General features: G+C 37.8%; 1 protein-coding gene across 1 annotated transcript; it reads left to right on the forward strand.

The window, feature by feature from the left end:
- The first annotated feature begins 2,078 nt into the window (after nt 1-2,078).
- Nucleotides 2,079-11,351, forward strand: LOC584052 (TNF receptor-associated factor 6). Its single transcript, XM_783936.5, has 8 exons — nt 2,079-2,851; nt 3,328-3,385; nt 4,267-4,365; nt 4,810-4,968; nt 6,129-6,206; nt 6,904-6,990; nt 9,095-9,267; nt 9,771-11,351. Exons 1-8 carry the CDS (start codon nt 2,430-2,432, stop codon nt 10,282-10,284), a joined length of 1,590 nt encoding a protein of 529 aa, XP_789029.2. The 5' UTR covers nt 2,079-2,429; the 3' UTR covers nt 10,285-11,351.
- The last annotated feature ends 716 nt before the right edge of the window (nt 11,352-12,067 follow it).

The following is a 12,067-nucleotide window of genomic DNA, read 5'->3' on the forward strand; positions in this document are numbered from 1 at the left end:
TCCCCCTGACGTCACATATTTTGGCAAAACAGCTGAGCGCTACACACGTGCATTTGTTTACCAAAACAAACTAAAATCTTGTAATAGCAATTAATTAATAAACTAATAACTTCTCAGAAAACATGAACTGGAGAATTTATAACAGATAGGACAGATAGTTTAATTCATATTATTATGCTGTATACACATTAGCCGTCCCTTGACATTTTAGGAAAGGGTAGGCCTATATAGTATAATTATACGGGTGTCCACTTTTAGACCCGAACTCTTCCGTGGCGCTAAAACCAAAGTACATGCATAGATTATATGTCTTTCACTGTTTTCAATAATCTAGAAAAATATGATTTAAAAAAACGTTCTATTGTGTAAATATTAAAAATTGTAAACTTTTAAAGTATTTATTTATTGCAGATATATTAATTCATGATTCTTTCATACATCACATTACATCAACATGATATTGTCAGCGGAGACCATTTCCAAGGGAAGTTGTGTATTGGGAAAATTTGCTAACATTTTTCCAACAAGCACAAAATATGGAAACGTTGCCAACACTTTAAGATTTGCCACCTATATGTATAAACAAAAAGAACAAGTGTTCTTAGATTAGGCACGTATTCACCTTGTTGTGGTAAATAAAAAGACTAAGACTTGGAGACTTGTTTCACTTTCCCATTACTTTAGGCCAATTACTTTAATCAAATAGATAATATTAATAATACATTTATAGAGCGCAGAAATTATCCAACATTAAGTATATATTCTTCTGCGCTACAAAAGCTCCTGATATGCTTAGATTTACATTTAATTGAAAATATAAACCTGACTGGTATTGGCTGGTCTCGAACCAAAATAATTTGAGTGATAAGTTGGAATTCAATATCTTCCATATTGCACTCAGATTACACGAATTAATGATGTGCATCACATTTAATAAAAGACCTCAATTGAATAACGATTAAATAATTTAATCAAAATAGATAATCATAATAATACATTTATAGAGCGCGGAAACTTTCCAACATTAAGTATATATTCTACTGCGCTATAAGAGCTCCTTATATGCTTAGATTTACATTTAATTGAAAAGATGTGTTTTCAGTTTTGATTTAAAGATATTGACAGAATGGTGATTTCCTGACTTCAAATGGCAATTTATTTCACAGTTTTGGTGCTGCACAAGCAAATGCTCGATTAGCGTTATTTTTGTTTTAAATAGATGGGATCAACAGTTCAGATGAGCCTGACTGGTATTGGCTGGTCTCGAACCAAAATAATTTGAGTGATAAGTTGGAATTCAATATCTTTCCTATTGCACTCAGATTACACGAATTAATTTTAAAAAAACCTCAATAGGCCATTTTCGTAATGTAACCAAATTTAATGCACAAGTCTTTGTGTAGTGCCTCAATACAAATTATTTCATTCACCTGGTAAGAATAATAGTATTTCAATAGACATAATCGAAACTGCATACATTAGTTGTTGCCAGGTTGGACAAACATTATGGCTTGACCTACCTAGCAACACTTGATATAAGCAGTTTGCATTCTGACTATTGAATTACTATTATTCTTATCAGGTTAATGAAATAATTTGTATTGAGGCACTACACAAAGACTTGTGCATTAAATTTGGTTACATTACGAAAATGGTCTATTGAATAACGATTAAGCAACATAACGGCGCAAAATGTCTATCATGGCGGAAATTGGAGCTAACTTTGATAGCAGTAAATACTTTATACCGGGCTTTTAGATCTTTCAAAACTGTCGCTGCGTGGGATACCAACGAAGTCATTGGATGCTCTGTCATAAATCGTAAATTGTCATGGTTCATTATGCGTTTGCCTATAGATCTATAAGTCTGGAGCGCTATATAATTTTGTTCATGCCAATGGACACACCTAAATAAACTTGACTTGTTGGGGATTCAGTTGATGACCTTTTAAAGAGATGTAATCAAATAGATTAGTTCCGAAATGTCTTCACATTATGCATACCTCTGCAGTGGTTGCATAATGAACCAAATACTTACTTACTCCCGACAAATCAACAAGTTAGTAATGTATGCAAATTGCATTCCAACAACTGCAATACAATACAAATGATTCGAATAGTTGAGGAACATTAGCGTGTAACAGGGAACTAAATATGTTTTTTTTTAACTGTTGATAACATTCCTTTCATGTTCTCGAATACAGTGAACTGGTCAGTTGCATTTCAACAAGAACTTTTCGCAGCACCGCTTTGGCAGCATCAGCGTTTTGATTAGGTTCGCTCCGATGTGAAGTGAATAATTAGTTGTCCTCGAGAGAGTACTTGGATAGGGGATACTTTCATCATCATCTTCTTTCAATTAATGATCTCAAATTCACTGTTGCATTGTGTTGCCATTATCTGAGAGCTAAGGACATAAATCAAGTCAGGATGCCAGTAAGTCGTCCGGCAAGTCGTCGAAGTTCGGTTCGTGGATTCTATGATCGCTTTGATACTCGACGAGAACGCAGATATCAACGCTTTGGTGTGGGATTTGGGCGTGGCACTTTCGACAATTTCACTGGGATAGACGGAGCTATGGTGCTGGAGGAAGATAACCCCATCGGAAATGGAGCGACATATTACGATACTGAAGGAGCGGCGACGGCAACTGCCGTCTCCCCGACACCAGACCCCATGTCGACCCATGATGATGGCTCAGAGGTGTCTGCAGTGTGCGGATATGAGGCTCAGTTCGAGACTCCACTGGATAAGAAGTATGTATGTCCGGTCTGTCTGTCAGCTCTTCGTGATCCGTTACAGACTAAATGTGGGCACAGATTCTGCAAAGTATGCTTGACGCTAGCAAGTGGGTAAGATATATCTCAAATATATAGTCCTTGTCATCGTTTTATTTCATGAATTTTAGGGCTTACAAATTCTTTTCAGGCATGCAGTTCTTTGTAGGACAGCGAAGATTAAATAGTCGTGATGAAATTAAAAATATACGCTCAAATATAACATGATGATGTCTTATTTAAGTTCCACACATCACACATATTGCAGACAATATTTTCTATCACTTTGTGGATCAGAGATTCTGGAGAATATGGTATAAAATTAATGTTCTTATCGCGAGGAATTTTAATTGTTAACAATACATTGAATGTTGTGTCTTTGCATTTCTATGAACTTGGCTTCATTTAATATATGATATGTAATTTATGAAATTCCTCTAAACGAATTGAATATCAAAGTTGATTTATCCATTGAAAAAAAATCAAAAAGTAGGATCAAATGTGGTGTTTAATGATTATTTCAATCTGTGTTCTTCTTTAAACTATTTCAGCCCGGGAAACGTTGCTAAATGTCCTCTGGATAAACTCTTCTTTGATGTCCGCAGTGAAGTAAGTTTTTTTATCATCTCTCTCTCTCTCTCTCTCTCTCTCTCTCTCTCTCCCTCCCTCTCCCCCCTTTCTTTTAAAGCTTCACGACCTCTCATACACTCTCATATATCTCTCTCCTGCTCTCTTTCCTTCCCTCACACGAATTCTCTGTATCTATGTACCTCCCTTTCAACGGTCTCACACAAACTCCCATTATCTAACATTCACTTCGTCATTATTCGTTTATTATCAATGATGATGCGTGTTGGATATTGAGGTTGGCTTACTTTAAATCATCCACCCCACCCCGGGCTATCACGCTTTCAATCAAACGCTCATCGTGGTGGCTCTTCTCCTTCTTCTTCTTCTCCAAAATTATTTCATTGATTAATTTTTGATAGTGTGTTATCAGTTACATTTTGTTTTAACGTCAACATTTTTATTATGATATTGTGTATACGTTTTTTTTAATGGTTATATTTGATATATGTTGAATCTTTGAGATGTAATTTGATTTGCAGGTTTCGCAAAAGAAAATAAATCCCAATTAATTAAAAATATATATATCATAATAAACTTGAATGACACTTGTATTCTTCTCCTTTTGTTTGACGTTTTGCAGCTAGCTTAAGTGATAAATCAAATCATATTGTGTTTGAAGCGCAATGATTATTCAGGAACTCACTCTGAAATCATATGTATAATATCTAAATCAGAACAAAGGTAGATTTGATAATATCTTAATTGTATACTACAGTGTATATAGCAAGACGAGATTCTTTTTAATCGTGATGTTTCATGTAAAAAGTATACACATAGAACTTTGCTTTTTATCGATATTGTCATCATGTACAAGTATTTATGAATCGAGTCTTCAATTTCAGTATGTCTTTGCTATTCAGGTGTTTGAAGACGTTGCCATGAAGAGAGAAGTATTATCATTATTAGTCCTCTGCACCAATTTGGACTGTGAATGGAAGGGAGAGCTTCGGTTATTAGAGGTGGGTTGTATTCAAAATGATGAAAAATGTATTTTATTATTAATGCATTCAAAATAATGATTTTTTTTTTTTTTTTTTTTTTTTGGGGGGGGGGGGGTCTTTCTGTGTTCCTTTTTTTATATTTCATTAATTATTCCAGCCTAGAAACTTAGTATCCTTTGTTGACAATAAAGACAATATCGAATAAGGCAGTAAAAATGTAGTAAAAATCATTGTGACTCTTGCCCTTGGGTTATGGGGGAGCTCGGAGAACACTGGCATTCAAGTTCACTGACAAGCCAATAAAACTGATCAAAATCATGGACCGACCGGGACACTTGTATTTGCGGCATGCAGTATGATGATTGTAACTTTTTTTTCTTTTTCAAATTTGTCGGGTGTATTGGATTTAAATGGGTTGATTTAACTGCGTTAAATGTGTTCTTTGAATGTTCTTTGTTTTAGGAGCACACCGATGATTGTCCCCATTTGCTGATACTGTGTTCTAACGGATGCCTCACACATCACAAGAGAATGGATGCAGATGAGCACCATAATAACTGCCCTGCAAGGCTGTTAGAATGTACATTCTGTCAGCAAAGCGTAGCATATAAATCTCTCAATGTAAGCCAAATTTGTTAATGCTTTAAATTTGCACAATAAAAATGATATAGACAGAGTCATAATAATTTAGTTATAGAGGTGTTTTGGTATAGTGGACGAGTCTCCGGACTGTGAACCACAAGGTTCGTGGTTCGAATCCCCGACGCATCATGTCCTTTGGCAAGACATTAATCTACATTTGATACACTAGAGCCAGGTGTGAGGTAAATGTGTATCTGGCAGGAATTAATTCCTCAAAATGCCCAAGCACTGCAATCGTGGTCAGGGCGTCCGTGCTAAAGCGGGGTAATAATATACTTCCAGAAGTGGCTATAATGTGCCAGACATGAGCGCTATACAATATTCTACATTACTACTACTATTATTATTATTGTCGTATTTAATCCCCCCCCCCCCCATTCAGTGTTATTTAGGGTACGCATATGCGTGTTTCAAGCGACCCCCCCCCCCCCCCCCCGGGGTGTAAAATCAATACGGGTCGACCTTTTTCTTTTGTTATACGAGCCTTTTTCAGCACCCCCCCCCCCTTTCAGCAAAAATCCGGTGTGTAAAGTCATTACGGGTCGACCTTTTTCTTTTGTTATACGAGCCGTTTTTCAGCACCCCCCCCCCCCCCCCCTTTTCAGCAAAGTCCGGTGTGTAAAGTCAATACGGGTCGACCTTTTTCTTTTGTTACGAAAGGACATTTTGGTAACACGCATGGGGTCCGTCCGTTCTCGGAGTGGGGGGGGGGGGGGGCGGGATTTAATGCCGTGTTACTGCTTTCTGAAATTATATTATATTATATTTATATTCAGTATAGGTAACTAGATTAGTATTGATAGTCCCCCCTGCATTGTACATGTATTCACCTTCCCTATTTCTATTTCTATTCTATTCTATTTTATTATTAATCTACTCTTTTAAAATCTTTTTGTTCTTGTGAAGGTGATCTGTGTTTAACAAGCTGTGCTTTTTTACAGACCACCTCTTGTCCACATTTTCATTGTCTTTATAACTTTTTTGTTATTGTTCATGAACTTATTCTTGATGAAGATGAACTTGTTGTTACTGTTCATGAATGTATTATTTTCATGTCAGTGGAAAGAATTTAATAAATCTTGAATCTTGAATCATGTTGCGTATGACACTGTTTATATTGCCTCTTGACTTTCTTTCAGCAACATCAACTCCTTCTGTGTCCCAGGTATGCTATAGACGGCCCTCTGTGTGGGAAGGTCGGCATAATACGAGAGGACGTGAGTACCTTGCATTCTTGAACCATTGCCAAATCTATTTTCCCAGAGAGCCAATCAAAATAAAAGTGCCACCACCATTTATTTAAAATGTTTTTTCTCTCCTCTTTGAGGGCGTCGATTTAGAAAGGGCGGGGGGATGATTGCCCCCTAAAAAATAAAGTATATATATATATATATATATATATATATATATATATTGCATCATGTGGCTCTTTCAATTCAGACAGAGAACTTGTCCATAAAAATATCAAACTTGCCAGTATTTACGTGAATTATGTGTAATAATCAGATTAATTTGTTGGTAGTTATGTTTTAATCATCGTAATAGCTTGCAACACAATTGCTTCCTTACTCGCCACCTATTATAGAGGGATAGGTCTTAAAAAATAGTTACTCCCACCCCCCTCTCTATTTTGCTTCTTTTACACATTTGATAATAGGGCATAATGTTGATGAGTTGAGTTTATTGAGAAAAAAAATTAAATCGTGATATATTTTAGAATGCTCCTTTTCTGTCCACTTTGCAATGAAAATGCAGTCTCCCCCCTCCTATAGAGAGCATAACAAAACAATGACTCCAAATATGCCAAAAACTTGATTCCAACGACTTCTGCCTGCTCATTTTGGCTGAATGTCAAAAATGAAGGTCATGACATTTCTGGGCCTCTGACCTTTGCCGTACCATTGCGTTTTACAGATGCCCAAGCACACGGATCATAAAGATGGAGACTGTCCTAAGTCCATGGTTCCATGCAAGTTTGGCGCTATGGGATGCCATGTTCAGGTACAAAATTAATAGATCTTTTTCATCCCAAATTTTTTGTTTTTTGTTGTATATTTTATTAAAGCAAAACATGAGAATCACATATTTAAAAGATTCGATAAAATTAAGAAGAACAACAAAAAAATCAATTTAATATCCCCCTCTCTCACTCTCTGTTTCTCTCTATCTCTCTCTCTCTCTCTCTCTCTCTCTCGCTCGCTCTCTTTGGCTCTCTCTCTCTCTCACTCTGTATCTCTGTCTCTATGTCTCTCTTTGTATATCTCTCTCTCTTTCTGTCGCTTTTAATCTGTAATATCTGTATCGTGTTCCGGCTTGTCTATATCTATCGCGTTCATTCCTCTCCATTCAATGGTTTATGAATGCTATTGTATTTAATCAAATTACACTTTCATGATTGAATAAAGTTTTCTTGTACAGCTCCGATCATATCTTTATATCCCTCTTGAGGACCAAGACCAAGAACAGAATCTGTATGATTACGAAATATTGACATATAAGTAAACATGCAAACACAAAAATGTTGTAAGCCTACAAGTGACAAGTAATAACGCAATTCTGTATTGGTTGTATCGAAATAACATACTGCATTTTAAAATCTGTTCTCTTGCAAGGCTTTGATTATTGTATGATCATATTCTTATTTATCGATACATACAATTGCTATCATTTGCAAGCAAATTAGTTCAGTCCTTTGCACGTGGAAGGCTCAGACATTGTGGGAAAGGCGTTAATGGATTACGCGGGAATGATTGACATATTTTCTAATTGTGTCACACAGACGTATGCTTCTGAATGTTTAACAGTTCAAGGACCTTTTGTTATCAAAACGTTACGTTTGAAAAAAAAAATACACAAACCTGAAATTTCAATAAATCAGAATGCGATGAATTCCTTTGACCTAAATTGTCGCGGCGCTCAATAAGGGAGTTTACAGATAGATAGCACATGGTACAAATGACCCCAAATATACAAAGATCTTTTACACATGTAGAAGTTCCACTTTGAGCATCTTAGAATAATAACTGCCAAAGTTCTAGATGTGCTTCATGAATACTTTTTGTTTGACCTCTTGAAAAGAATACTTCCACATGCGTATCATAGAATGTACCTTTGGTACATAAATGAATAATGTTACATAACTTTCAAGAGCGCATATCCAGTATTCATCTATGTGGGTTTTACCATTTTGGTACAAATGACCTTTATCTGCCCATGCGCAGATTGTATCTGTAAACTCCCTTATACTTCACCAACTCTACATCTATCTCGGCATATATTTGGCATTTACAATCAGTATTCCACAAAACGTGGCACCTCTCACTTTACCAACACCATTTACCACAACACTTTGTATCCCAATTGGCTCTCTACTCGGCACCCTACTCGGCGTCTTACTTGGCAACCCTCTAGCCACCCCTCTCAATAACCCAATAGGAACCCCTTCGACACTCATGTTGGCAACATGGCACTCCACCCGGCACCCCTCCCGGCCCCCCTCCCGGCACCCCTCCCGGCACCCTTCCCGGCACCCCTCCCGGCACCCCTCCCGGCACCCCTCCCGAACCCCTCCCGGCACCCCTCTCGGCACCCCTCCCGGAACCCTTCCGGCACCCCTCTTGGTACCCCTCTCGACTTCCCAGTTGCCAGCCCACTCAGCATCTCTCTGGGTCTTATTGTCAGCATACCAATGGCTCAGGCAATGCCCACCTCATTCGGACCATCAATCAGCACCCAATTGACATCTCCCTTGGCAACCTAATTGGTAAATCTACCTGCACCTCTCACAACACCCAACTGTGCATCCAACTCGGCATCTAACTCGTCACCCAACTCGACACCCAACTCGACACCCAACTCGACACCCAACTCGACACCCAACTCGACACCCAACTCGACACCCAACTCGACACCCATCTCGACACCCAACTCGGCACCCAACTCGGCATCTAACTCGTCACCTAACTTAACACCACAATCGGAAATACGATAGGTATACAACCCACACAATTTGACCATTAATCAAAAAAATCACTCGACAATTAAGCGAACCAATGAGCAGAGTGCGATTTGGAACTAAACTGATTAAAACCTTTCTGTATTACAGGTAAGACGATGTGATCTTCAACTCCATAGCCAGGAATCACAAGGTCTCCACCTAGATCTCGTGTTAGTTCACTACACCACACAGACCGAGCATGTCCAGGAACAGGCATGCACTATACACGAGCTGCAGGAGACCTGCTCCAGACTGGTCGGACAGAATGCAGATGCTGACAGGTTCGTAATCTCTATTTATACCACCTTCCTGACAACCACATGTCATTTTGGTGAGCTATAGTAGAAGCCAAAAGTCGATATTTTTGTTGTTGTATGAACTTCTATGCAATGTTGTACTAAAAGATACCTTCTCTCGTATACTTTAACATGTTCGCTGGTACTTCTGAAACGTCATAAATATGTCGTTTTCGGTAACTTATTTGTAAAATTAATTGTTTTTGGAAGAGATTGATATAATGGTTTACATATTACACAAAGTTTTGCGCGATTTCCTTTGTAATGATGACGATTGAAGGATTTGGGGAAGGGGTATGGTTGCGGCGTTCAATGCTCTATGTTGGGCGAAATCGGGGCATTGTATATTTCATGCCTTTGGATAATTCGTTGAAAATAATTGTCCGACATAATTTATTTTAAAATTTGACGGTGAAAATGAATCCGCTAAGTATATTTTACTGTGATAAGAATATAGGTGATGTATTATTGATGCTGTTTCTCTACAGGAAAATAAGAGAGCTCTCTGGAGATGTCAGCAGTTTAAGAAACGAACTTTCACTGGCAACGAACACCAATTACACAGGCCACCTTCAATGGAAGGTCCAGATATCTTCCCGTGACTTCACTGCACCTGTCCTGAGCCCACCCTTCTACACCTCTCCAGTTGGTTACAAGCTCCGCCTCTGCCTTGAATTGAGAGGTCACGTGACGCGTTCAGACTCCTATACTTCCATCTTTATCATGCTGTGCAAAGGGGAGCACGACAGGAACCTGTATTTCCCATTCAGTGCTGTCTGTAGCCTGACTCTGTTCGACCAATCGGACTGCGAAAATCACCTGAATACCACCATCACCTGTCAGAAGATGCCACGCCCTCATGAGGTATCGAGCACCATGCAACGTCGTGGAAGGCTACAGTTCATGAAGACGGATACTCTGATCAATGGTCGATTCTGCAAGACTGGGACACTCTTCTTCCAGGCTCGTGTGAACACCCTCCCTACAGCCCATACCACATAGCAAATTAAAGATCAGCCAAGCTGTTTGGTACATGTCGGTGTCTTCCAGGCTCGTGTGAACACCCTCCTATATCATATACCACATAGCAAACCAAAGATTAGCCCAGCTGTTTGGTACATGTCAGTGGCATCTCGGATGGTTGACGCGTTGGCATGTAAAGATTTGATTCTGAATGTTGAATCCGAGAACTGTAGTCATTAAGGTCTTTTCAAATCATATCTAATAATGTGTCTCGATTTTTACAATGTCAATAAATATGAGAAAAGGGTTTATTCTTATAAAAGTCACATAAATGTTTTTATATATAGTTGCTTATACATGTATCTATGTTTATTAAATGTAAACGTGTCTTTAGGTTTAAAAAAATAGTATTTATTAATGTTTGTATGAAGGTCTTGTTACTTTATGTTTCTTTCATGTTAAAATACACTGAGGTTCTGATACGGGTCGGGAAAGGATTATTGATTACTAAGAAACTTGTATTCAGTTATCAACGTCATAATATCTTTCAAAAAACATATCGCCTCTCTAAAACTTATATTGTGTATTCTGTAGAAAACATATTATATATTCCCCGTTTGAGTACAACTCAATAGTATGCCATGCATTTAATCAACATGTTTAAGACCCTTAAATACCGCATTAAAATTGACACTCTTCTGCACCATAGATGTACAAGCCAAATGCATTTTAGCTCCTGTTCGATGATACATCTACTACAAACTCAAGTGCAATATTGATGTTGTATTTTATGCAAATGTAATAGTCGAGAGTGGTACCGAAGTATTACAAAATCTTATACTTTATTAAGAACAACTTGCCAGCCAATTATAATTCGAAGGGAACAGATCAATGCAACCATTCAAGCTATGGCTCCCTTGAAAATCCTTCATTGATGATTGGTCCATCATGTCAGCCCTGCTGCCCCTGTCCTCATACAACCTGCAGGGTGAAAGGGCGCCACCTATGTTGTGTTTTGATTCCACCTGTCTTGTACATATGAGCTCGGAGACTCCAGTTGTCACAGATTTATCAGAGATTGGTATCTTCGTAACTCTCATCTTAATTCAATTTGATATTCATATATAAATATATATAAATACAATATATTTGGTTGGTATCCTCCATCTAAAATCCATTCATATATATGTGCAATATATATTAAGGAACTGAAAGTTCACTACCATCAAAAATACAATTTACCAATCAAATTTCTCTATCTGTTGTATACTGTGCTGAATATCCAAGCTGAGGCTTTTCCCCGAGTAAAAAATTATCTTCAAACTATTCATCGGTGGTTAGGTTAATTCATCTCGTCAATTCAACTTTATAGCATTGTCAGGCCTTGTCCGATCGATATCCAATCCCTGAGAATGTAACAGATGAATAAAATACAAGACTTGATCCAAATACGCCGGCGGCATAGTCCACGAAATAAAATTTGACGATATTGTTTGCTGCCTCTTTCGAATAATGATGAAAATATCTGCCTCATTTATGTAAATGATACTCGTGTATGACTGTATGTGTTATTCTGTTTTTATATTGTATTAATTAAAAGATGAACATGAAGAATTTAAATTTTACAGAATGTTAACGAGTTTTATTTCATTCAGTGAGATACTAGAGCGGTTCGGGGGCTCAAGCTCCCCCCCCCCCCCAAGAAAAAAACACCAACACTGTCCTTCTATAACCGCTTCTGATTTCATGGTCAGATTTGATTAGGCCTAGTACATGTATTACTCAAAAACTTGCAAACGATATTTAAAATATCAAAGGTGAA

The sequence above is a fragment of the Strongylocentrotus purpuratus genome, unplaced genomic scaffold (genome assembly GCF_000002235.5).
Source record: "Strongylocentrotus purpuratus isolate Spur 01 unplaced genomic scaffold, Spur_5.0 spur5_scaffold_14, whole genome shotgun sequence".
Taxonomy (NCBI): Eukaryota; Metazoa; Echinodermata; class Echinoidea; order Camarodonta; family Strongylocentrotidae; genus Strongylocentrotus; species Strongylocentrotus purpuratus.

Coding starts and splice junctions, on each gene's coding strand:
- LOC584052 (XM_783936.5), top strand. CDS start 2,430: ATGCCAGTAAGTCGTCCGGCAAGTCGTCGAAGTTCGGTTCGTGGATTC. Junction 6,207..6,903: donor TCGGCATAATACGAGAGGAC/GTGAGTACCTTG, acceptor TGCGTTTTACAG/ATGCCCAAGCACACGGATCA. Junction 6,991..9,094: donor CTATGGGATGCCATGTTCAG/GTACAAAATTAA, acceptor TCTGTATTACAG/GTAAGACGATGTGATCTTCA.